This window comes from Crotalus tigris, unplaced genomic scaffold, assembly GCF_016545835.1.
Source record: "Crotalus tigris isolate CLP2741 ecotype Arizona unplaced genomic scaffold, ASM1654583v1 scf7180000019068.10715455, whole genome shotgun sequence".
NCBI lineage: Eukaryota > Metazoa > Chordata > Lepidosauria > Squamata > Viperidae > Crotalus > Crotalus tigris.
The window spans coordinates 3,649,634-3,672,500 of NW_024097358.1; the positions used below are offsets into that span (position 1 = coordinate 3,649,634).

The 22,867-nt window shown below is 43.1% G+C and overlaps 1 protein-coding gene across 1 annotated transcript; it reads left to right on the top strand.

The window, feature by feature from the left end:
- Positions 1–1,771: 1,771 nt before the first annotated feature.
- ABHD17C (abhydrolase domain containing 17C, depalmitoylase) lies at positions 1,772–12,519 on the top strand. Its single transcript, XM_039359175.1, has 3 exons — positions 1,772–2,930; positions 8,877–9,056; positions 10,921–12,519. The coding sequence occupies exons 1-3, from the start codon at positions 2,413–2,415 to the stop codon at positions 11,138–11,140; spliced, it is 918 nt and encodes a 305-aa protein (XP_039215109.1). The 5' UTR covers positions 1,772–2,412; the 3' UTR covers positions 11,141–12,519.
- The last annotated feature ends 10,348 nt before the right edge of the window (positions 12,520–22,867 follow it).

Here is a 22,867-nt window from a genome sequence, read left to right on the forward strand (position 1 = left end):
GGCAAAAAAATGCTGACTTTTCCTCCTTTCAGAATACATCTGGATGGTTTTGTGACCCAGACACAGTGATGGAAATTGTAATGGTCAGTTCATAGGAGCCATTTCAAAGAAACTGAGAAAGTCTCATGTGCTGAGGAATGAATTGGTTCTAAACTGGAAATAATCTGTTACTAAAATTATTAAAGAGGGCAGGAAGGCCTGGAGGAACGTTGTCCATGGGGTCGCGATGGGTCGGACACGACTTCACAACCAACAACAACATTATTGAAATTCTATCTCCTTCATCTCAACAAATCTTGTTTAAGAAGGCTGTGTGTGCACTGGCTTGGAAGCATGATTTGAGGTTTTGTCAGAGCCTGATCAAAATGGGGGCTCCTTTCTAACAGTTGCCCCCTAAAATAGGAGAAGAGCAATCCAAGTGGAGTTAATATTAACCATTGTTTGGTTGGTATATATGTGAACCAGTTGTTGTGGTGCATTTAACACAATGTGCAAATCAGGCTATAATGGTTGGGAGCCTGCAGGAAGCCCTTGCTTCAGTTCACAGTATCTTTAGATAGAAATAGCTATAAAATTGCTGCTGTTCAGTTTCAGTGCATGAATTGAGAACTGGGGTGGTAAAGCATCTTGTCTTTCATTGCAGACCAACAAAGCTGGTTACATGTATCAGGCAAAGCCATCAGATCATTTTATTTTTAAAAATAAAATTTCAAATGTTAAAAAAAAAGGACATGCTGACATCCTCAGAAGTACCCGTAAAGTTGCAGACAGTGCAAATTTTGCTTAAAAAGACATTTATCTCCATTGGAAAAAAAAAGCTGAGGTCAGAGCTTTTGTAATTCCACGTCCAACAGGTCTCCTCAGAAGCCATCCGCCCTTCTCTTAGGTCAGTCTGCACAGAGAGCAACTTTAGACACGGATCAAGCCGAGGTCGTCTAGAACAGGACCAGCTAAAGCTCTCCCGCGCCTGCACGTGCCACACAAGAGCCGGCTGAACTAGGGCGGGATTATTCTGAAAGCAGCAGCCGCAGTTTCAGCTGCGCCTACCCAGGGGGCAGTACGACGTCGCGAGGTGACTCTATGGTTAATTACGGAGAAGGGACCAAAAGCGGTGAAGAACGCGCAGGCGCATAAGGAATGAGCCGGAGCGAGAGTGGGGGGAAAAAAAAAATAATCTCCAGCCGCTCTTCTGATTGGTTGGTTGGTCTTCTCCGCTTCCTCTCAATGTAAAGCGCTCCTCTTTCGCGGCAGGGCCGTGGGAACGGGGCGGGCAGTGACCCGGAAGTGAACCCTCGACTCGACGGGGAGGAGGGAAAGGCAGCCAGGGGAAAGACGAGGACGAAGGGAGGCCCGGCCTTGCTCCGACCCGCCGGGCTCGCTCATTCGACGGGGAGGAGGGAAAGGCAGCCAGGGGAAAGACGAGGACGAAGGGAGGCCCGGCCTTGCTCCGACCCGCCGGGCTCGCTCATTCCCTGCGGCCACGTGGAAGGCGAGGGACCCGCGCTCCATCCCTCGCGGGAGGAAGGGGAGGAGGCGCCGCCGCCTGACTGTCCCGGCCTGGTTTTCTCTCGAGGCCGCCGCCGCCGCCGCCTTCTCGCTCCGTCCCTTGGAGGCCCCTTTCCTCCAGGCCTCCTTGAACGCAGCCTCTCAGGCTGGCCTAGGGGGCGGGGGTCCTATTGGCAGGGTGGGGGCCCTTCAGTTCGTAGGGCTGCTTGGGTGAGGGTCTTCCTACCTTTAGGCCTTGGGGGGGGGGGGTAATAAAGCTGGGAGGGGGCTGTAGCCGAGGCAGGTGGGCGTCCCAAGCATCAGAAGCCCTCGGGGATTAAAGAGACGAGGAAGAGGGCATCGGAGGGAGAGGCTTGGGGGTATCTTGAGAGGGGCTTCATTCGTTGGGGGAGGGGATAAAATCTTGAATAGGGGCTGCCAGGATTTCATTTAAAAAAAAAAAGCATAACCCCTTATAAGAGATTAGAGTTGCTCTCTGCATAAGCCAGGAGGGATCTTGGGCATGTTCCATGTTGGTTTAATGGGAGTCTATGTAGCGATCATGCCAGGTTTAGGCATCGAGGGGTAGGTGACGTTCGGAAGAGGAGGCTTCAGGGTGGATAAAAAGAGAGGCTGAATGTCCAGCTGCTAGAAGTCACCCACGGCAGCCGTTCTGACTGGGTCTGGGGAGACTTTGCAAGAGGAAAAATTGAGGATGGCATTCGTTTCCTGGCGCCCATTCAGGTGTTCCTAGAAGCCATGGACCTCTTGGGCGTGAGAATTATTTAGAATAATTCAGAGCCTTAATCAAACAGGTCGCCTCCGATCTGGGTCACTTGAAGTGAAACGTTTCCTCCGGGATCGTCTCTGAATCCTTTTTTTGCCCCCGTCTCTTCGTGGTGTGGGGTTTTCCATCAAGCATCTCTGATGCCAGAACAAGGCCCCAGAATGAACGGTTTCTCTCTAGGCGAGCTATGCTGGCTTTTTTGCTGCCCGCCGTGCCCCAGTCGCATAGCGGCCAAACTGGCGTTTTTGCCCCCGGAACCCACTTACACTGTGATGCAACTAGAACAGCAAGAAAATGCTGCTACAGTGGGGACGCCAACCAGCAGTTGTAGCTTACATTTGACTGAACGGGCTGACTGGCAGTACTCCCAACGAGAACTGGATGCTGTTGAAGTTTTCTTTTCGCGCACAGCCCGGGATAACCGGCTGGGATGCATGTTTGTTCGCTGTGCTCCTTCTAGCCGGTATACCTTGCTTTTCTCTCATGGCAACGCTGTCGACCTGGGCCAAATGTGCAGCTTCTATATTGGCCTCGGCTCCCGCATCAACTGCAATGTCTTCTCTTATGATTACTCGGGATATGGAGTCAGCACCGGTAAACCATCGGAAAAAAACCTTTATGCAGACATTGATGCAGCTTGGCAGGCCTTAAGAACAAGGTAAATGCAAGATGAGTAAAAATGCCTAAGGAAATGGTGGCAGGTGGTAGTTTTAATCACATCTTTGAGATGCTATCTTGTTTGTAGCAAAATGAGTACAAAGTTGTCTTGATACAGCTGGGTGGACTGTTGTATTCTTTGTGCTGTTTTGTCTGCAATGCTGACTTTGTTGCAATCCCAGATATTCAGCTACTGTAAGTCCTTGCATGTAAGAGACCTTTGTGTTTCTTAAACAGAAACCTTAGTCCTGCCAGTTCTGCAAACCAATCTTTCTTAAGCAGCTGATTCTTTGATATGAAATTACAGTCTTTCTTTAGTGACTTTGATTAAACTGAAAATGGGAGGTTGCTACCAGCGATGCACAAGCCTTTAATTGTACGTCAGGTAACAGAAAAGGTAGTAATATTGATGTTTTGTAATTTATCACTCGCTGTGAGATTTGATTTTTTGCATTCTTAGACAACACAACAATATAATGGTGACAGTGAAAATACAGCTATGGGTTGCATTGTGCTAACTAGGTAGTATCAAACCTATTGTGTTAGGATGCTTAACCTAGGTAGGTAAGGGCAGTCACATAAAAATCCTTCACTCACCAAGCTAGATTTTAATAAGTTCAAAGTTCTTTTTCACAACCAGTAATAATCAGGACATTTTATAGGGTAGCGTTGTTGGCTTTTAGAGCTTTGGCTTTGTAAAAGACCATGTTACCTGAGAAGTCTGGAAATGGAAGTTTGGAAATTGAGGCAGCATACTTTAATCTTTGGCAGATTGTTGCTGGTGTAAAGAAGATACATAGCAAACGTGCTTTGGGTATAGCCATTTTAATTTGAGTATACCAGTTTAGTGTCTGGCTTGAAATTAATATTGGATATCTGCAGTCTTGATTACAAAAGTTAGGAGATTGTTCAAGTTCATACTGGCCAATGAGATGAATCAACTTTGAGGTTGAAGTCTTTTATATTTTCTTCCAGCTTCTCAATCTATTACTCCTGCTTTCAATGAAGAGGGAATAAAAATTATATTCAAGTTACCTGGAAATGAGAAATAAAAGGCATTACAGGTAGTCCTCAACTTACAACCACAATTAGGACCAGAATTTCTGTTGCTAAGCAAGACTGGTTAAATGAGTCACACCCGGTTTTAGGACCTCTTTTGCAACAGTCATTAAGTAAATCTGACTTCCTCCATTGACTTTGCTTGACTAAAGCCCAGTGGGAAGGTTGCAGATGCTGATCACATGACCCCTGGCACATTGCAAGCATCATAAATATGGTTTCCCGGTATCCAAATTTTACAGGATGCTGCATCAGCTATAAACATGAAGATCTGCTATAAGTCATTCTTTTCAGTTCTATTATAACTTTCTCTATAAACAAATGATTGTAAGTCAAGGACCACCTGTATTGAGTACTTATGCCCACAGAATACAGCCTATGCTCTATGAATAGTAATCTCGCAGTTTGGAGTATGTAAGTGAGATCTAGTTAGTATTGTTGCCATTCATGCAGCCAGCTGGGGATGTTTTGTTTTTACTGTCTCCTATTTTGAAACGAATAACAATAACAGTTGGAGGGGACCAACTCTGCTCAAACAGGAAACCCTATGCCATTTCAGACAACTGTTGAAATCAGAGACCAAAACTCCTCACATCATAAGGAAGTTGAGATGTGATTTTCCCCCAGCCCTTCCTTCACACAGATTCCTTTCATTATACGTTTCTCTGTGTTTATAATTTCTGTAATCTAAGTAAGAGGAAGTATCTACATCTGCTTGGAACATGGGTGACTCCTTTTCCAATGGTGATCGATTCAGACATACAGTATTTAGCTCTTAATGTTTTATTCTTTGTGCAGTTTCGGATAAGTTTACTTTTCCCACATCAGAACGGTACATGCTGTGAGCTCAGGGTAGAATAAATAATCGCAGGTTATTAGTCATAGTCCTATTTAATAAAAGTACTGAGCATATTCAGTCCGAGAACTGAGATACAATGAGCTGGCATAATTTTTGCTGAGCAGAGCTTTCTGCTTAATTGCTAAGTAATATTCAGTAATTGATAACAGAGAAAAAGTCATTGTTCAAAGGTCTGATCAGGCTTGGAGCTCCTTATCATGAGCTGAAAAGGATTAATTTCTTCCTTCCTCAACAGACTTTTAAAAAAGCAAAATAGAGAACCAGAGTAATGCTGCAAGAGAGGGTTTGTTTTATGCCTACCCTGTACTCAGCCATCACTTTATTTCCCAATTGGGTTTAGATCAGGGGTATCAAACTGGTGGCCCACGGGCTAGATGCGTCACCTGAAGGCCACACCCATCCCAACTCCGCAAAGGCAAAAAAGTTGTAATACATCATGATAGGTCACGTGACACGGTCAAGTTTGATACCTGCGATTTAAGATGATATGTGGAGCCGTGATATAACTCAACTGTCTTGAAATAAATAATTCCTAGTGTGATTAAGTCAGTGGTGCTTAAACTTTCTTATGGTCAAGCTTTTATTTAATGGTTAGATTTGTTTCCAACCTTTTGTGCAGTAATTCAAGTCAAGATCCTAGTTTCCAGATTTGCTGTATGAGGCAAAAGTACACTGAGTCAGCCGACTTCCTATTAATATAGATCCCTGTAAAGTATTCAGATTGAAAAAAAGAAGCTTGTATCCTGTTCCATAAAATCTGGGGAGAACTTCCTCTGATGGATATCTATTGCAGAATTGTTTCCCAGAGTTTGAGTTGTGTACAGATATTGTGTATCACTCCAATTAAAAAACAAACCAAAACACCGTAAAGAAATGTAGCTTTCTTCTGAATTATTAATAGTTTGTTCAGTGAAGGGAATCCTTAAGTGGCTAGCAAATGCTTCCAACCTGTGATAAACAGTCTTTTAGATTTTTAATACTCCCTTTGCTTCTTGAAGGGCATCTTCAATTAAATGCAACTGATTAAATTTACACACGGTACAAAAGTTAGTCTTCCTAAATCAGGGGTAGGCAACCTTGGCTCTTTTATGACTCGTGGACTTCAACTCCCAGAATTCCTGAGCCAGCAAGTCCACGAGTCATAAAAGAGCCAAGGTTGCCTACCCCTGTCCTAAACAAACCAGAATGGTAAAAACACACTCTGTAAGTGTTTATGGTTGTAACTTGAAAATCCAGGCTTTATGTTTAATCTTATACGTTGCAAAATTTTACGCTCTGCTTTGCAAAGCATTTTCTTACGTTGGAAGAAGTCCAGCAGTACCATGCACCAATGTTAGCAGTCGCTATAAGATGTAGCAGTTGCATTTGGCCCTGTCCGCCCTTTTCTATAGACAAATGACTTGGGAATTCAGGGAATAAGAGGCAACTAGCTTTGAGTAACAGTTTGCATAAAGTACTACGTATGAGTACTTGTTCTCATACTGATGTTCCAGATTAGGGGTGGGGGTGGGGGTGGGGGAAGATAACCTTGTGTCTGCAGAAGGGCAGATAGCAAGTTCCAAAGAGTTTTTAATTTAAGCTGCCTTGGAATCTTTCTGGAATTAAAAAAGGCGGCATGTTGTCAAAATCCTAGTTTATGTGCCATTCAGAAAAGTGGGGGGGGGGGAACAGGAACAGGAACGTGATTTGGTTTGGTGGGTGAAAAACTTTTTAAGGATTTCATATTCATATACAATTTCATATTCTCATCCCAATATTGAAGGAGAAGGATCTCCTTTTGAAGGAATAATAGCTTGTAAGGCAGGGGTCTTCAAACTTGGCCCTTTTATGACTTGTGGACTTCAACTCCCAGAATTCCTCAGCCAGGCACGCGTGCCTGGCTGAGGAATTCTGGGAGTTGAAGTCCACAAGTCATAAAAGGGCCAAGTTTGAAGACCCCTGTTGTAAGGCAACATCAACCCAGTGCTGTTGGTGTATTGAAGCACCATTCTGGTTCCTCCTCTAGCTTAAGAACTATATTTTTTATCTATGTAACTACCCCTCTTCTACTCCCCCCCCTCCCGAAAAACACAAAAGGCTGATTATTAGAGAATTATATTAGAGTTGGATGCTGGTTTTTCTGATCCTGAACTGTAAAAGAGAGACAAAAAATCGAAATCTTTTCCTGGCATTTTTTGTGTAGCAGAAAGGTGCATAAGTAGTTCTATCATAACAAATTGGCTCGCATAGCAGTGTGGATCCTTGTTTACAGCTTATAAATAAAATGTGTTGCAAATCTGACTCTGCTTTTTTTTTCACACTGTTTTTTTTTTTTAAAGCAAAGCCATTGTGGTCTTAAACTCACGCTGTGTTTAAATTGGTTTGGGAAAAGCTGGACCTGTCATTTCTGGTGTACTTTGGGTTCGTCTCTGTGGAGACACTGTGTTTTTATTTCAGAATGCAAGTACACTGTCCGCCAGTCCCAAAATGTACTAAACTTTTACCTTTTCAACCCTGTATCTTTCCACTGTGTCCATCTTTTCTGCTCCCTCCCTCCCTCCTTCCAAACATGAATTTGACATCCTGTAGTTTTAGGGAATTTTTCTAAGAGACGATTTGTACAGGAGCAGCTTGCTCATCAATTTTATTCTGAAGGTTCCATAAAGTCACATAGTTTTTCTGTTTTCTTAGAGACATCCCCCCCTCCCTTTTTCCTTCAAAGAAAATATTTTTAAGAGTGAGTCCACAACTCTTCTTTAAAATGTATTGGGCTCTCTAAAGCCAGACTGCTAAGGACTTGCCTCAGAAGCCTAAAACATGTACTGTAGGACAAATAGGTTTGAATAATGCTTTAAATATATCTTATGTCTTCGTCATTATCTATGCATACACCAAAATCAATCATGCCATAATCATATACACTTTACGATGAATGCAGTAGTGTCTTCATACCAACCATTTAAAATAAGCAGGTTTTCCCACTTTACAAGCATGGAAACTGAGGCAGAAATAAATTACCATTTAGATCCACATAATGTCTTTGTAAAGAACTCAAATAATTTATAATAATTAATTGCCAGCCTCTTTCATTCACATTTTCTGGCTTCCCTTCTTTGCCCCATCTCTCTCTTAACATTATCTTCCCGAATGAGCAACTTGGCATTGGCTATCTGCTCTATTGATGTCTAGCTGAAACATAAAGTATTTATTAAAAAATTATTATTAAACGCTAGGAATGTGGCAAGGTGTGAAACATATTTCTCTGACAGAAGTATAGTGGTGGTTACTATCCAGATATACAGAATTAAGGCCAAAATGATAACCTGGTTGATAAATTTTGCTTTTTGACTTTCCTCATATATTTCCTATTATCCTACCCCAAGTGTAATTTATGTGTTACCTATAAGCTATATATAAAGCCATATCAATAATATATTCCCAGAATTGTACAAAACCACCCCAGGATTTGACAGTGTGCTAGTGTATATCTTTTTTTCTTCTTCTTTTATTATTATTATTATTATTATTATTATTATTATTATTATTTTAGACCAGTGTTTCCCAAACTTGACAATTTTAAGGCATGAGGACTTCAACTCCCAGAATTCCCAACGCTGGCTGTGGAATTCTGGGAGTTGAAGTCCACATGCCTTAAAATTGTCAAGTTTGGGAAATACTGTTTTAGACCAATAAAACAAAACAAAACACAACAAACTTTACACACATATACACGTAATATATCCTTTTTTGTTAACAGCAGTTTGTAACAGTACTCTTCTATTCTTTACATTTCCCCCCTCTTTTTTCCTTGAAATATTTGTCCTTATTGCCCCATTGTTTCTTATTTACATTTTCCTTCTTTCATATTCTACTACTTACTAGGAATCCAACATTATTCATTGTAGTAATAGCTAGTGTATATCTTATATCTCCAAAAAAAGAGTCTTTTTTTCTAAAAATCTTATATCTAAAAAATTGTTTTTAAAAAAGAATGAATCTCTTTTGAAAAAATACAGTGCATATCTGATCTCCTTTGCTTTCCCCTTGCAGGTATGGTGTCAGTCCTGAAAACATCATTCTGTATGGACAGAGTATTGGAACTGTTCCCACGGTAGACCTGGCATCTCGGTATGAGTGTGCAGCTGTAATCCTTCATTCACCTTTGATGTCTGGATTGAGGGTAGCTTTCCCTGACACCAGAAAAACATACTGCTTTGATGCTTTTCCAAGGTATGTGCCGAATTGCATCTGTGGGAAGCATCATTCATTGATCATAATTAAATTCCATATGTGGCCTTGAAGAAAAAGCCTATAAGTACCTTATACATTGTGAAGACGGTTATAATAATCTGGGGGTCTGTATTCTCTTAACAGAACAGCAATACAGCAGAGCTGAGCAGCATTAGAGGGATAACAGCTAAATTCCATTCTCTTTGAAGTAATTCTGATCTTTGGGGTGATTACCCCAGAGCTTAGAGCAGAATGTGATATTAGACTACTTGTGAAATGCGTCTGTTTGCTGCAAAATATGTAAAGCCGCTTAGCAAGTAAGCACAAACTGGTTGTGCATTGTTCTTTCTGGTGAGAGTGTTTAAAGTGGGCGAGTTTGAAAAAGGCCATTTTAAAAGTTTTCATAGAACTGGTAGTACAAACATTGGTTCTAGTTGGAAAAATCAAAATTATAATTATATAGAAAATAGAACTTCGCAGACAGACCTGGCTGTCATCCAGCTTGCTCAACTCAACTCTCTTCTGAATTCTCAAGACTGTTCTCCTTTTCAGCAAGCAAGAAGATTAGAGATATGTTGGTGTCCAGTAGCTGTTTCTCACTGGAAAAGCCCATCTGACTGTCATAAGAGTCTTTTTCTGCCTACCTCCTACCATATCTGCTAGTTTTTGCCGCTTTATTCCTGCATGCCAACCAGATATTTCAGATGCTCCTTTTTACAATTAAGCAGAATATCTTCTCCTGAAACAGACAGATCTCATTGTATTACACGGACAGTTTTGTTCATTCCTTGAAGGCAGCTTCTAGGGCAAGGGTCTTCAAACTTGGCCCTTTTATGACTTGTGGACTTCAACTCCCAGCGTGCCGGACTGGCTGAGGAATTCTGGCAGTTGAAGTCCACAAGTCATAAAAGGGCCAAGTTTGAAGACTCCTGTTCTAGGGGAGTGTTCTCTTTATCAAGACACTATCAGTTCTGGAGGACCCCAAGTGCAAACATTTACATAACCTTCTCCAGTTCCTATTTCTTTTTTAATTTAGTCTACCTATGGTATCTTTTGATGTCTTTTCATCTAAGCATGGAAAGCGGGGACGTGTCCTCAGGCAGAAGGGAATTCTGGACGTTGACACCAGCGATTGTAACAAGTGCAGCCGAGGGAGAAGAAAAGGTGCTGAGAAAAATAGTTCAATAGTGCGAGATGCACAAATATCAAAAAAAGGTTCTCAGGTGCCAGGGAACCAGTTGGCCTGCGCTGTCATCTTAATTCAGCAGTCCCCAACCTTTCCAGCTTGGCAGCCCATCCCAACACCGGAGGGTGGGAATGAGTGGCAGGTGTGCACGCACACAGCTCCATTTCTGCAAGTGTTGCACGTGCCCTCCACTCGCATGGCCAGGTTTTGAACTAGCCGCGGCCCAGGGCTTGGAGGGGACTCCTGATGTAGTTGTTTGAGGACGATGCTTTGATACATGTCCAGGGCTTTTCTGAGCCATCTATTGCAGGGGTCCCCAATCCCTGGTCCATGGACCGGCACTGGGCCGCGGCAAGCCAGAAGCCGGTCCACACAAACAAACCCCCATCCGCGGGATGCAGGCAGTACATGAAACCACGCCCCCTCCGGTCCGCAGAAGAATCTCTTTCCACAGAACCGGTCCCTGATGCTCAGAAAGTTGGGGATCTCTGATCTATTGCTACTGAACCTCTCCACAGAATGGATGGCTTCTTTTTTTTTAGTAATTTAGGCCAGGTTGTTGATGGCCTTCTCCTTTAACATCCTCAAGATCCCTGAACATAGTTTCAAGAAACAAAGAGCATTGCTGAATGTCGCATCCTCTTTAATAACCTGTTAACTTTGTGCTTATTTCCTCAGCATTGACAAGATTTCCAAAGTCACCTCTCCCGTTTTGGTGATTCATGGTACCGAAGATGAAGTCATAGATTTTTCCCACGGTTTGGCAATGTATGAGCGATGCCCCCGGGCTGTGGAGCCCCTTTGGGTGGAAGGGGCTGGCCACAATGACATAGAGCTTTACGCACAGTACCTAGAACGACTAAAACAGTTCATATCTCATGAACTTCCTAATTCCTGAAGAAACCTAGGGTACTTGATTTTTTTTCTTGATTTCTTTTCTTTTCTTTTTTTTACCTCATTTAAACTGTGAATAGAAGAATTTACCTGTTTTTGCACATGCATTAACTGGATTAACTGTCATAGCTTTATACTATGAAGAAGAAAAGCCCTTTTGATAGGGCAGGATCCAATCAAGTCTTGACTGTCTCCTTTTTTTAATATCAGGAAGCTATTCTAATGGTCACTACTGTAACCCACAATATTTTGTACGTTCCTTACACTAGAAAAGCTGGAGATGTAGAAGGACAATGGATGAACGTGAGGACACTTATCTGTGCAGTATAATATTTCCCCATTTTCCTATCCTGCCTTTCGGGTAGTTTGTCTTAGATATCTATATGTATAGGGCTTTTTTTTTTTCCTTTTTTTCCCTCTTTGTCTCTTTTTAAAATCTTCCCACGATCTGGAATGCAAAGAATTTGGACCACAGGCTTCAGTCTTAGAGCATTTTCCATTTTTAAAATGTGTTCATTGTAACTGGAAAGGAATTTTGTGGTGATTTTTCGTTGTGTTTCTTAGGGGAGCATTTTGGGCGACTTTTCCTTCCTATCTACAATAATGAATGAAAATTTCTGGAGAATATCCCCAGAATATCCCCACTGTGGCAATTCTCGAGCAACATTTCAATTGTCTTTTTTTTTTTTTTTTGCAAATTTACAAAATGAAATACTTGGAAAGTTATAATAACTAAATGGATAAACCTCTGAAATCTTCTTTTTAAAACAAAACTGGAAGAAATGTACAAATTTACTAACCCCCCACCCTTCCTAAGATAATGTTCTCAATCTTGAATAAGAGTCGGCTTTGGCAGTTACTTGTGCGACTGGCATTCTTTCTAAAGATTTTTTTTTTTAAATATTGTATATAAGTGGGTTTACTTTAATGCATAACTCCTGGCAATTTATAAAATTTAGATCTAGTTAACAAATTCTGGTTTGTATATGAATATGTTCTGTTTTAAGTTTTTATCCCTGTCTTGCTTTGCTATTAAAGGTTTTTATAAGATTTCCAGGGCAACTAACAAATTGCACATTTGTTTTTGATGAATTTGTGTAACTCTTTCATTGAAACTGATCCTTCTTCTGTTTGTTTGTTTGTTGGTTGGTTTAGGGGAAATTTATCAATTTTGACACTGGAATTGCACAGAATATGCAAAACACTTTTAAAATCATGACACTAAAAGGCCTAAAGTTTTATCTCCCAAGTTGAACGGCCTTAAATGTACTGTAAGCCTTTGACTGTTGTACAAACAGATTGCAATTGATTATGGTTTGTGTATTTGTTGCCAGAACGCAACAACAGTGGTTGTAATGGAATAAAGGATGCATGGAATAGAGACTGCCAATTACTGTATTGCTTTGTCCTAATCACTGTACTGTAACTGAGTATATATATATATAACCAAATATTTCTGTTGGTATCTACCAAAGGATAATAGAAGGAAGAGAGAATCTTTCATTTGAGGTATTTTGTTGCAGTGTGGCAGTACGGTGGTTTAACGATGTTGCTGTTGGAATTGAACAGGGGAATTTAAATCACTAATTCCCATTTTAGGAAGAGCATCTCTCCTGGGATTATTTTGTGTACTGCCCTGTGTAGGCCAGTCTGGGCTTAGTTGTGTTTGATTTTACACAGAGCTTCATTCCAGCTTAACTGGCATTCAAGTATATATTTTGGTTTTTTAGGGACTAAAAATTCCGCCAAGTGTTTCCTGTGTGGGTCTAGCCCAGTGGTTCTCAACCTGTGGGTCAGGACCCCATTTGGGGTCAAACGACCATTTCACGGGGGTCGCCAAACAACGCAGTCCGCCATTTTTTCCCTCCTTTTCCTTAGCTGTGCTCCTCCCTTTTATTCTATTGGCTTTTGAAAGCCAATAGGAATTGTCCAGGCTGTCTCTGCCCTGCTGAGCTTGCCAAAAGTCCCACTCTGCAAACGGTGCTGCACCAGTTGAGTAGTCCTCGACTTACGACCGGTTGAGTAGTCCTCGACTTAACGACCGGTTGGGGGTCGCGGCATTAAAAAGGTTGAGAACCACTGGTCTAGGTGTTAACCTGTATATTCTGTCTTGGGGCCACATTGTAGACCAGTGTAGTATTTGATCATCGTTCTCAACCCCTGGAATTATGTCTCCAATGACAGTTTCCTAGCATTCTGAGACACAGCAACCATAAAAATTGTAATGCATGCCCCCAAAACCGATTTATAACATTCCTTTTATGGGGAAGAAGCAGCCAAGCAGAATTCCCAGCCTGTGCTACATCATGACCTTCTACTCTCAGGTTTGTTCTATAGTGCAGCCCCCCTCCCCCCCATCTTCCCCCCAAATGTTAATTGTAGTTTCTGGCTACCAAACATTTGCCTATCCTGCCTGGGCTGGTTGCCGGTGGCGGGGGTTTAATCACGTCGAGCAGACCCTTCCCCTGAGCACTCAAATGGCAGAAGATCGCCAGTGGACTGGCCAAGCTTCCTTTCAATCAGTGGTTCTCAACCGTTTTAATGCCGTGACCCCCAACCGGTCGTAAGTCGAGGACTACTCATCCAGTCGTAAGTCGATGACTACTCAACTGGTGCAGCAGCACCGTTTGCAGACTGGGACTTTTGGCGGGCTCAGCAGGGCAGATACAGCCTGGACAATTCCTGTTGGCTTTTGAAAGCCAATAGAATTAGACTCGATTCAAGAGAGTCTATTCTATTGGCTTTCACAAGTCAATAGAATAAAAGGGAGTAGCACAGCTAAGAAAAAGGGGGGGGAAATGGCGGACTGCGTTGTTTGGCGACCCCCGTGAAATGGTCGTTCGACCCCAAATGGGGTCCCGACCCACAGGTTGAGAACCACTGTCTTAGGCTATTGAGCAACCAACAAGATGCGCGAGTGGTTCATTTCATCCCAAAGGTGCTTTTACAAGAGGCAACCTTTGATTTTCTTTGAAGACGTTCTTGCTTCTGACCCAAGAAGCTTCCAGGAAAGTCCAGTTTGCCTTTGGGGGGGGAAAAAAAGCACCCTTGGGACAACCACGAGCAGCATGACCCAGACTCTCCATAGACATTTGTTCATTTCATCCCTTTTGGAAACGTGTGTGAAGAATAAAACGATCTGCCGCCGGTCCATCCGATGATCAGTAAAGATGGGTGGGAATCGCTGAAGAAGCTATTATTTAATAGTTCTTTCTGCTGCGGGCTTGATCCAAAAACGTTACTAAAAACCGGCTCTTCCCTGGAAAAGGGGGGGGGGTCTTAAACTCAAGTTACAAGGCGAGGTACCGGCGCTTAGTTCGAGGGGGGGGGATGGAGGAAGGATGGAGACTTTCAAAGCATCAGCGAAAGCTCAGGCGCGTTTTCCCGATTTTTATTATTTTTCTTTTGGGTGGGGGGCGCTAGGGTTGATTGGCCTTCAGCCGTCAGAGTTGCAGCGATGAGAGGTGGTCCCGGGGAAGCCTGGGGGCAAACTCTTCTGCGCGGGGGGGGGCCCTTCAGATTCAGCGGGGAGCTTTCTCCTGACTTCTGCTCAGACGGCGCGGGGATGTTGCCCTGCGCGCTTCTCCACCAGCGAAGTGGCTCTGCTGGAAATCCCTCGCCAGCCCGCCGGACATTGCAGATCTTGCTTGGCGGGAGGGTCTCTTGGCCCCGAGGCTTGTGCTTTCCTCCTGGCCCTTTTCCCCCCTCCCCATTCTCTGCGCCAGGATCGGACAGCCCCCCCCCCCTTACCTGCAAGTCCGGATGGGCGCTTGGGAGTCGCCCGGTTGGGGCGCGGGACTGACTCTGGCAGAGGTCTGCGCTGGGTTGCAACCTAAGTTGACTGCTTATCACCCGAAGAATCACACACTCTGGGGGGTGGGGGATGCCTTCAGCGGTCTGGCTGAGAGGAAACGGCCCGGGCAAGAAGACCTGCCTCCGATTAATAAAGAGAAGGCGGCGGCTGGAGCGCGCGCGCCCTTTTGGAGAAGAATACGAAGAAGGGCTGCAGGATTTGGGTTTGGCTAGTAGTCTAAAGGAAAGAAGAAATGGGGGTGACAGGATCGCAGTCTTCCAGTATTTGAGAGCCTGCCACAAAGAAGAGGGGGTCAAATTATTCTCCAAAGCACCAGAGGGAAGGACGAGAAACAACGGTTGGAAACTGACCAAAGAGAGAAGCAACCTGGAATTAAGGAGAAACTTCCTATCGGCGAGGACAATTAACCAGTGGAACAGCTTGCCTCCAGAAATCGTGGGCGCTCCATCGCTGGAGGTTTTTAAGAAGAGACTAGACAGTCACTTGTCTGAAATGTTATAGGTTCTCCTGCTTGAGGGAGGGGGGCTGGACTAGAAGACCTCCAAGGTCCCTTCCAGCTCTATTCTATTCCGTTCCATTCCACTCCACTGTCTGGATTACTGCGTCTCCGTTGCGCGCTCGCACGTTCCTCTCCTTGAACCGACCCGACCGATGACTTAATCCCTTTCCAGGATCCCGAAACATGGGCGCAGGTAGAGGGCATTCGTCTCCGGAGTAGCTCAGGAGTCGTGTAAATATTTAACCGGAAATGGGGAGAGGGCGCCGTCCCTGAGTTCCTCCTGGAGGAATCCGAAGCGCCCCAGAGTTGCGAGAATCGTTCTTCGACGTCTCTTCCCAAGATACGGCCGACCACGAAATCAAGGGGGGACATTATCAGCAAGCGTAACTGATGCGGAGACACTTTCCGTTTGGTGTTGGCATTCTCTTTCTCTCTCCATCTTTCGGACACGGACAGATTTTCCTAATCATTAATGCAGGCTGCCGGAGGAGAGGCGTTGAGGTCTCTTGTGTTTTCATAGCTTGAGTTCCTTTTCAAGCCATCCCATAACAGTTGGATTTCAAGTTTAGAGTGTAGTGTTTTGTGAGCCACAATTTACAGTCTAGCATAATTCACACGTTCAGCCAACAGGGGCCTAGAGAACAAACTAGGTTAAAGCAAAGCACTCATGGGCAAGAGTTGCAAAAAGGTCTTACCTTTCCCTCATAAACCTGTGTGATCCATCCTTTGGTGCCTCAGGTCAGAGGTCCCCAACCTTTTGGGTACCAGGGACCGGTTATGTGGAGAGAGGTTTTTTTCCGTGGACTGGAGGAGGCGTGGTTTGTGTGCTGCCTGCATCCCCCGGATGGGGCTTTCCTTGTTTGTGCGAACCGGTTGCTGGCATGCCTTGGCCCGGTACTGGTCCATGGACCAGGGGTGGTGGTGGTTGGGGACCCTTGCCTTAAGTACTGTGGTTTGCACAAAACACATTTTGAACCACTTGCCAAATGCTTTGGCTAGTTTGTGGTCCACCTTGTTATGCCAACTTGTTACTTAAAAATTGTATGAGCCCAGACACTTGGGCTCATTTGCTAATTTCAGTTCAGGGAGCTGCGTGTTTCATTAATTCATTCATTCATTCATTCATTCATTCATTCATTCATTTGCTGCCCATCTCACCAAAAGCGACTCTGTGGCGCAAACTTCAGCAGAGTTGGGCACGGCACGGTTGGTTTGTTTGTGTTTTTCCTCTGAAAGATCCAAACAGATGGTCCAGTAGCTTGCCTTCACCAGAGAAGAATCTCCTTCGCTTTTTAATAACAATTCATTAGATTTCTATGTGGCCAGACTCAACGACTTGGGCCGTTTAAAAAACCGTTAACTTTTTAAAACAAGGAATGCTGAAAGCTTCTTCCCCCAGTAGCCTCAGTGATGTTCTGGTGGAAGGAATTGTCTTCGTGATGTTGAAAACGTGAAGATGTTCAGAAATCCAAAGCTTTTGAACTGCTTTCATTTTGCAGAACTTTCTTAGTAAGGCAGCTTTCTCCCCCTCCCCCCCGTGCCCAATTCCCTCTTTTTAAGAAGCAGCAGTCAGAACTGCTGGCCAAGCTGAACTCATCAGCTGGGCACTTTGGCAAGAGGGATCAGAGCTGGGTGGGCTCCCAAGAGTTTTTCCTCACCATGGGAAAGTCTTCCTGCCTACTTCCCATCTGCTAGTTTATGCCAGGTTCCTCCCCCTCCTCTTTCTTCCTGTTCGCCAGCCAGATGCTGGCCTAAGATATTCAAGGAATCGTTTAGGAGGTCTCCTTTTTATGATAAAGCAAAACGTTTTTCCCAGAAATGACCCAAATAGATCTCATATTGTGCTTTTTTTTTTTTTGTCTGCAAATGGTTGCTTGAATCAGGGGGAGCAAGTGGGAAAACACACCTGTTGCTATGGAAAACGTGACGATGCAGGAGACTTCTTTCCTTGATCCCCCACCCAAGCTTTGATTCCCTTTGCATCTACCTTGATAAGGACTGTCCTGAGTCATTTATCCAGTGCACCAGCCCCAGTAGGTCCCTATACTGACATAAATAATCCTCTTACATTATTTCTAGGGAGGAGAGAAAAATTTACAATCCTTATCTTTCCAAGCCTACTAATTGATATTTATTATAGTCGCTGGGTGCAAGTTGGGTGGCCGTATCCCAACAGATATTATTAAACACTAAAAACAACCCTCTAAATGCACATCATGTCCAGTTTGGCCTAAAATTTGTTTTAATGACTTTTTGTTCTTTTTAGCAGAGAAGCAGGGGAAAACCCCTTCACTGGGTGTCATAGGAAATGTTTGTGGGACACTGTCAGTTGCTTGTCACATTTTGACATGCCAAAAATTCAGTGCGGATGAAATATGTGCATTGTGACTATCACCTGGTGTTTCCCAACACAATCGATGTCCCTGGGAAATTGATAGGAAGGATATGAGAAATGGGATTAATGGGTTAAAGGGCCCCCTGTTGATCAAAATTGAAATTACAAGTTCCTCGTTTGGTAAAAATTTTCCCAACTTTCAATTGCGGCTTTTTGTTGTGGCGCAACACTTGCCCGTGTCTCATTCACCAGATTTTACGAGGGTCGGAAATAGTTCTGACCTTCATTAGAAATGTTTCCTCTTTTTTTCTATCACTCTTAATTTTTTTCCCAGATAAAAAGCTTGCAATGACTCTAGAATTAGTCACGCTCCACTAAGGATGTTGAGATGAGTAAGATATTTTGACCCTGAAAGTACTATGGGGAAAGACACCACCTCTGATGGAGGCAAACTTATTATTTATCATGTGTTTATTGAATTTTACATGCCACCTTTTACATAGATCCATCGTCTGAGTCCCCACATTTTTAACTCTACCCAAAAACCCTTTAAGATATGCTGAACTGGACTAAAATCACCCACTTAGCTCTCTGTACTAACTCAATTCCTGGCGTTCTTTTTTTTTTTTTTTAAATAATCCACTCCCAGAATCCTTAGCAGCACCAGGAAAACTGTCCTGGAAAGTGGATCACTTTGAAAGCCTGTGCTTGGCTAGAAAACCAGATGAGCTTGGAAAAAGATAGTCCAAGCCAAGGAGATTCAGATATCTATGGAAATTCTCAATCACCCAAGTCATGGCTGTCCCAAAAGTACATTTCCAAAATGGACACACTTGGGTTTTTTTTTTCTCCTTGAAAATGTTTTGCTTCTCATCCAAGAAGTTTGTTCAGTTCTGAAAAAAACTAAAAAAGTCCACTTGCCTTTTGGAAAAATACCTTTGGGATGCTTTTGGGATCAGGAGGTCCAGAGTATTTGTTCACAATTGTGGATCGAGGGATTCTCTCCAAACTAAATTCCTGCATCCAGATCAGGTATACACACCCAATGTTCCATATTGTCAACAAAGATTTTGAATCGATCGGGATTCGCCCCTCCAATTATCAAGTGAGAGTGTGATTCAGGCCTTCCAACAACAATATTATCTGGCTCAGATGAAATTGGGGAAAAAAAAATAAGTTGTGAGATATCACGTTTTCCAAATCCCCAGATGATCTCACCCAGCCAACAGCTGGAGGTGATGGAGAAAAGGACAAACAAATACGCCCGCAAACAGAACTGCTCCGAAATTCCACGGGAGTCAAATAGATGACCTTCCACTAGTGTCCCAACAAAGTCACTGCAAATTCACTCCGCGCATTATTTTGTTATCCTTATGACTACCTTGTAAAGTATGCCAGCCTTTTTTGTCTCCATATTGTGATTGGTTCAGAAACAAGACTGTAAAGAATAAGAATGACTCCACACCTCAGTGGCTAGATACTCATCACGGCATAATGAGATGCTTCTCTGTTTCTGCAAAACCAGCCCCTGGGATTTGTAAACCATAGCAATAGCAACAGTACTTATATACCACTTCACAGCCCTCTCTAAGCAGTTTACAGAGTCAGCAGGTTGCCCTTCAACAATCTGAGTACTCATTTTACCAACCTCGGAAGGAGGGAAGGCTGAGTCAACCTGAGCCAGTCAGGATCGAACTGCTGGCAGTGAGCTAAATTAGCCTGCAATACTGCATTCTAACTACTGAGCCACCATGGCTTCTATAAACCATGGTCGATAGCTTAGTGCACTGTGTGAGCCTAGCCATTCTGGCTTAAAGTAACCTATGATTTAGGGAACTGTGTAAACTGGCCAATGCCTTCCCGGCTGAGATCAGGTACAGAAATTGAAATTCTGCTATATTTAGTAATAGAGAACATCTATTTAGAATCCTCTTAAAGAGCATTCCCCCATTGGGCACACTTTAGTACCACCACCTCCTCCTCCACCACCACCACCACCTCCTCCTCCTCCTCCTCCTCCTCCTCCTCCTCCTCCTCAGAACTTTGCTGGAGACTCCCATAACCTAACATGAGAACTGTACAGCTTCTCAATTTCTTGTATTAAGGATAAGAGCTGGAAGGGACCTTGGAGGTCTTCTAGTCCAGCCTCTTGCTCAAGCAGGAGAACCTACATCATCTCAGACAAGTGACTGTTTAGCCTCTTCTTAAAAATCTCCAGTGATGGAGCGCCCACGATTTCTGGAGGCAAGCTGTTCCACTGGTTGATTGTCCTCACTGTCAGGAAGTTTCTCCTTAGTTCCAGGTTGCTTCTCTCTTTGACCAGTTTCCAACCATCGTTTCTTGTCCTACCCTCTGGTGCTTTGGAGAATAATGTGACCCCCTCGTCTTTGTGGCAGCCCCTCAAATACTGGAACACTGCTATCATGTCTCCCCTGTTTCTTCTTTTCTTTAGACTAGCCAAACCCAAGTCCTGCAGCCGTTCTTCGTACGTTTTAGTCTAAAAGCACTTGTATTCCACAGGGAAAGTTCATCTCTTGGTATCAGGTTAAAGTTCTCAGGAGAGATTTTTTTTATCTCTGCCTAAGAGAACTTTTGTTGTTTACGCAGACAATGGTGAGGCAAAGAAATAAATTTTTGACCTGCTGTAATAGGAGGAGGCAATTGTCAGGGTTGTGATTCTTGGGGACAATCTTTTGGAGTCCAGACTCAAGAGTGAAGGAAGAGAGCCATTTTTCTTTTTGGCACCCTTATTCATATCTCCGTTCCACCCTCCGAGGCTTCAAAAAAAAAAAAAAAAAAGGACAGAGAGTTGGGCTGATTTCTTATAAAGCATTTTTTGGAATCATCTCTACAAATTCATAATGACTTCCTAACTTTCTCTATTGTTGAATGCCTACTTTTCCTGGGGCTGGGAGGATAGACAGTACCTCCCAAACTGATACAAGGCAGATTGTTATGTTCCTCAAGATTAAACTCTTGTGCAATCTTTAAGTGCAATCTCTGGGCCTGGTGTCAAAACCCTTATCCCTGACAGGATATTAAATACTTGTTGCTATGTTATAAATTCATCTGTCTCCTTAAGGTTTTGGTGATACATTCTGGTATCTCCTTGTGCTAGGAATCCAAACATCTCCAGAAGATAGTCCTATTGGAGCAGACCAGAATGTTTTTCAGCATCCTATTATTTTTTTCAAATGGTCAACCGAATCCTGCTAGAAAGGAAGTGGCACAGCGCAAAGCAGCATCATTCATACGCTCCAAATATTATCAGGATTTTTATGTCGGTTGGGAACGGAAGTCCGATATCTTTGAAGGCCTGTGGGTGAAAGGGAGCTGAAGTGGAGGGATACATCAGCCTGGGCATGCCGATTTTGAAAGCAAGTCCCCCATCATTTATGTGAGATGACAAGGAGAGGTTTAAGTTCTAGGTCTCAAAATCAATGAAAAATTTTTTAAAGAAGGAGAAGGAGAAGAGGAGGAGAAGAGAAGAAGAAGAAGAAGAAGAAGAAGAAGAAGAAGAAGAAGAAGAAGAAGAAGAAGAAGAAGAAGAAGAAGAAGAAGAAGAAGAAGAAGAAGAAGAAGAGAGGAGGAGGAGGAGGAGGAGAAGGAGAAGAAGGAGAAGAAGAGGAGGAGAAGAAGAGAAGAAGAAGAAGAAGAAGAAGAAGAAGAAGAAGAAGAAGAAGAAGAAGAAGAAGAAGAAGAAGAAGAAGAAGAAGAAGAAGAAGAAGAAGAATTGGAGAAAGAACAGCTGGGTCTGATCTGACTTGCTTCTGATGAAATGCACTTGTCAATACCTTTGAATCAATGTTGGTTCCTGGCACCCGCCAGGAACAAGTCTTTGCAGTTTTCTTGGCAAGATTTTGGAACGAGGAGAAAAGATGCTGCTTAGGAAACCATCAGATAAGAGAGGGAGGAGCCCCCAGTGGCTTTAGGGTCAGAGGAAGAAACTTAGGAAGGATCTGCCCTAATGAATCTGGCAATTAAAAATTGGGATGGGACGTTTGTGCCTTTAGACTGGCACGATTCTGTTAATGTAGCCTTACAATAAAGTAGGTTTAGTTCATTTAGTCATGTTTCCTGTCTCGTTTACTGGAAGGGCTGACGGTCACCCAGCTGACTTTGTGCCTAAAGTGGAACTAGAACTCACAGTCTCCTGATGCCCTAACCATTGTATCCACCCTGGAGTCCCTACTTAGCTTGCACAAACCCACCCAAAACAGAAGTGAGATTTGTTGTGGCCAACTTGCCGTGGCCAATTTGCCACGGGACAAGGGTTACACTAATGTTGAAGAAACGGTGGGATAGGATCATGAAAGAAAGGAGGCAAAAGGAGGCACAAAATGAAATGCGAATGACAAAAATGAAAATACTTTAAAATCGTTTTAAATAATTAAATTGAACTGTGAAATTGTCCTGCAGTGAGTTGTCCCATTCCGTTCTACCTTTGCTTTCGTGGAATAGCTTATTTTTTTAACAGTTTGATATTAGTTGGGTGGACATAAATTCTCACTTTTTGTAATGTTTGGTTTCCTGTCTAATTTTCATGTCTAACTTATAGAACCGCAACCTGGAGTGGCCACCAATTGAAAAACAACAGTTGGAAAGCTATGGAAAGTTTTTCAAACTATCCTCAAGGATTGAGTGCATCGATGACATATACGCCCTACTATTGATATATGCAAACTAAGTTCTTGCTGTTTTGGTATGGAAAAAAGCATTGTGAGCCCTTTTAGAAATGATTAAAATGATGTCATGTGCTATGAAGGGACTAGAGAAATAGTATAGGTTCTCCTGCTCGAGCAGGGGGCTGGACTAGAATACCTCCAAGGTCCTTTCCAGATTCTATTCTATTCTATTCTATTCTATTCTATTCTATTCTATTCTATTCTATTCTATTCTATTCTATTTACATTCTATATTCTATTCTATTCTATTCTATTCTATTCTATTCTATTCTATTCTATTCTACAATCTGTCTCCTCTTTCCTATTTCTCTTCTCTTCTGCTGTTTTTTGGAGAACCAATGGGAGAGGGAAAAAAAATCTGACTATCATCTTGCAGCGTTGACAGAAAAAAAAATCTC